The sequence below is a fragment of the Pyrus communis genome, chromosome 7 (assembly GCF_041283825.1).
Source record: "Pyrus communis isolate YQ-2024b chromosome 7, ASM4128382v1, whole genome shotgun sequence".
Classification (NCBI taxonomy): Eukaryota; Viridiplantae; Streptophyta; class Magnoliopsida; order Rosales; family Rosaceae; genus Pyrus; species Pyrus communis.
In genome coordinates, this window is record NC_142571.1 from 24,724,387 (window position 1) to 24,728,350 (window position 3,964).

A 3,964-nucleotide genomic window follows, 5' to 3' on the forward strand; every position below is an offset into this window, starting at 1 on the left:
GGGCTACAACCCACCTTAGCCTTGTGGGTGGCTACGCCATTGGCGATGTCTTGGTCGATTTCACCACTCGATTGTTTTCTTTAGTGTTGTAGATTCGGCAGATGTTGCCATGACTTTTGTGGTGGTGACAGCGTCGAACTCTGCTTTATGCGGTTGAAGATTATAGATTCAAGTTTTCATTTTGCTTATTTAATTAGGCTGAGCTTTTATGTATCTGATTTTTCCCAATGTATTTGGATTATTTTACCTTCCTCTGTGTTAGCCTGTAACCTTCTTTCGATTTAATGAAGTTTACATTTTAAATCAAAAACAAAAAAAACCAAAAAAAAAACCGCTCACTCTCTTGGAAGGTAAAAATGGGTCTAAATGGGCGAGCTGGAGTGACAAGCAGCTCGGCTGAGGATGCGAATGTGGCACGGCTAACTAGCTGAGTCATGATTTCAACTAGTACGTTATCCAACACGTCATCATCATCTTTTCCTCACATCGCATGCTTCTTTGTCTTTTTTTCATTGAATGCCCGCGCCTCCCATTCACACATTCATTTTGTATTTTAATTAAAGAAAATTAATGAAAAAGATGGGAAAGGTTTGTGTTTTAATAATAAAGATAAAATTAAAAGTAAAATAAATAATACTAGAATTGACTTTTTAAGTATAAAAATATAATTTTTAATTAAATTAAACAGTTCTGAAACTTTTTCGGTAAAGTTTTCTTATTTATATCTTATTGATTATTGGGTGCGGACTAAGCCCAAGAAATAAAATACTAGCTACCAATATCACGGCCCAAGGTCTGGCCTACTGTATAATCCTCCAAAATAACACCACAGGGCTTTCAGTCATATAAAATAATCATGCATAATATAACCACTATTCACAGTAAATATCATTGATCATCAATCAGAAAAACAGTAGTCTGAGAATCACATTCCACTTCCAAATATCTACAGCCTGAAGAAAGTAGCCTACTTAGGTATAAACCTATGCAAGGTCATTGTAACCACTAATCAAAGTGTCATTGAGGTTTCACTGTAAAACCAATTAATAATATGAGGAGCAATCTAACTTAGGTATAAACCTATGCAAGATCCCTCCTCCATCAATATGAGATTCATTCTTAACACGACCTTTCACTAATGGCGAATTTTCAAGTCTAACACATAGATAACACAACCAAGTGACGTGAAGCGTGTGTGGCCATTTGTCTTCACAAGTAGGACAACCTGCTTTGATATCATGAACAAAGTTGAGTTTCGACTATAAAACCAATTGACAATATATAGAGTAACTTAACTTACTTATAAGTCCCTGCAAAGTCCCTTATCCCATCAATGTGAGATTCATTCTACAACACAGCCTTCGTCCCAAACAAGTTGAAAATAGAAAAAAGAGAAATTGGCAACCAAACACCTTATCAAAGAGGTTAATTACAACAAAAAACCCAAAGTAAGCACATGGTTAATTGACACCCAAACAAAATCATCATATACTTTAATTAACAATTAAAAAAAATCCCAAAATCAGTTAAAAACAAAATGATCAGCATTTACAATCATATACCTTATTGAACAATTCAAGAAATAATAATTAATTAACCAAATATAAAAAATAAAATTACATATTAACCCCGACGAAATTAATATTCATTTGTACATCCACGTACGGCGGTCCTAGAAACAACGAAATCTTATTCTTTCATTGTCTTAGGGTTAAAGATGCTCACCATCTTCTTAAACTGATCGACAAACGAAGTATACGAAACGGTACCATCATTCCCTGCAAGCACTTTGTACTTGTCCTTCCTTGTGAAGTTGGTGCACTCAAACCCTAACGTGGAGGCCAAGATTCTTTGCACGTAATTTGCAACATCATGAGGGCTTTTTCCAGACGAACACGTGGCTTCCACAGGCAACTGGTTCAAGAACGTAACTTCGTAAACTGGCCTAGGGTTCATGAAGAAGAATATGGGGTCCAAAGCTTTCCAGCCCTTGGCTGTCGTCGCATGGAAAAACCCTACCCTGTAGTTCATGGCCACCGGGACGATTCGGTTTGTAAGCTCAGCAAAGAGTGCACTAAACCTCAAAAGAAAAGGTTCACGACACGTCGTTCCTTCGGGGCAAACCACCAAGTCCCCTTTGGTTAGTTCACGCTTGATTCTTTCAGCATCGACATGCCGAACACGAGTTAATCGAACGGTGGGGATTGGGGATAAGAGCTCTGATAGTCGAGAGATAGAGTATGTGACTGCTGGAATTCTACGTTTAAGTATGGTGGAGAGTATAACGGGATCCATTAGGGTTCGGTGAGTGCAGACGAATAGCACGCCCGAGTTTCCACCGGAGAAGGGCGGTGGGGGTTTGCCTTTCACAATGACTTTGCCCCCAAATAGTTGAGACATGTAGGGTATAGCCCTCATCGGCAATATCAGTCCCATGAATAAGCGAATGAAGGCAAGTGAGATGCCTAGGGGCATCCATAGGAGGATTAAGAGGGCGGTTGTGGGCGTAGGGCGCTTGACTAGTCGACCATCATGGAAGATCACTGGGAGCGGCCTGAGGACTTGCTGCTCATCATGCTTTTTGTTGGTGATCATAAATGGTGGGTGGATTTCTTTCTGCAGAGACAAGCCATGCAGGCATAATTAATTTACTGAATTACTTAATTAGTTAGCATGCACCATTATGTTATGTGCTACTTAAGTTGATAATGAATAAAACGGATGGTTCAGATCCTATATTTGTAATGTGTCACATCAGTTGTTAATAATGCTATTCATTTCTCTTATACATACATACATATGTATGTATGTATGTACGTACCTTGCATAAGGATAAAAATGAAGAAACAGATGATGAAGTCCGTCCCAACCCTAACGTCGGTTGTTCCTCATCCACAAACAGATTGGCCACTCGGTTGTATATGTTAACTTCACCTTTAACAAAGCCGGTTGCAAACCCAAATCGGTTTACAACAAGCTCACTACCAATAACTTCATCAGCTCTCAAATGCTCCTTAACAAACCTCTCCACCATAATCCTTGGCATCTTCGTCACCACAACTCTTCTATCATATGAGCTAAACACTTTCCAAGCCTCCATATCTAAATCATCCATGTAAAACTTTGGCAAAACCGCCCTAGCCACGGACTCAATCTCTGATTCTGGAATACCAAAAACAGCCACAAAAATCATCAGCCTATGCCCGGCTTCCTCCATACCTATCATCTCCAGAAACCGAATAACCGGCCACATCATTAACAAGGCGGCAAACCGTATCAAACCTGACGCCTCAAATGCTACCAACATGAAGTAGGAGAAGGGGTCAGGATCCCTTAGAAGTGTTCCTTCGAGCTCCGAGACGATAGATTCCATTGAGCTAGTAATTGTTTGCATTTGTTTTTCTTGGCTTTCTTGTTCTTCTCGGTTTGGGATTAATTAAGCTAAGGATCACGTGGTTATAAGTACTATATTTGGCTTGGGTTATGAGGATTTGACTGGTTAGAACAATGTAGGAATGAATCGGTTTATCAGTTTACAACAACCCTAATTACTTTATAAGAACTTTTGTGATCAGTCTTTCTCACTCTAATTCGATCTCTTTGCTTTTGCGTTTGCGTTTTTGAGGTGGATGTAGCTGCAACGAAAAAAGTATTATACGCCATGTAAATACACACAAAAGATGGATTACTTAACCCCAACAACTTTGTGACGTGGACGTTTAATTTGTGATTCAAAAAGTCCATCTGTACACACCTAACAGTAGGTCTGACTTGGTGCCTTTAATTAGGTCACTTACTTTTAACATTTTACAACGTACGTGATTAGTGTTCATGTTGTTCGATCAATCTTCGTATATAAGGCTTGCAAAGAGTTGTGTAACAATGGTTTGGTCACCCCACGTTCATGTTGCAAGGGGAATTAAGACTCCAATTACCCAATATAGCCGTCTGATGAGGAAATTTC

At 39.1% G+C, this 3,964-nt stretch overlaps 1 protein-coding gene across 1 annotated transcript; it reads right to left on the reverse strand.

Moving 5' to 3' along the window:
• Positions 1-1,464: 1,464 nt before the first annotated feature.
• LOC137735706 (glycerol-3-phosphate acyltransferase 5-like) lies at positions 1,465-3,637 on the reverse strand. The gene is made up of 2 exons (XM_068475149.2): positions 2,822-3,637; positions 1,465-2,616 (listed from the first exon to the last, which is right to left on the reverse strand). The coding sequence occupies exons 1-2, from the start codon at positions 3,392-3,394 to the stop codon at positions 1,690-1,692; spliced, it is 1,500 nt and encodes a 499-aa protein (XP_068331250.1). The 5' UTR covers positions 3,395-3,637; the 3' UTR covers positions 1,465-1,689.
• Positions 3,638-3,964: the final 327 nt, after the last annotated feature.

Coding starts and splice junctions, on each gene's coding strand:
- LOC137735706 (XM_068475149.2), bottom strand. CDS start 3,394: ATGCAAACAATTACTAGCTCAATGGAATCTATCGTCTCGGAGCTCGAA. Junction 2,617..2,821: donor CATTTTTATCCTTATGCAAG/GTACGTACATAC, acceptor TTGTCTCTGCAG/AAAGAAATCCACCCACCATT.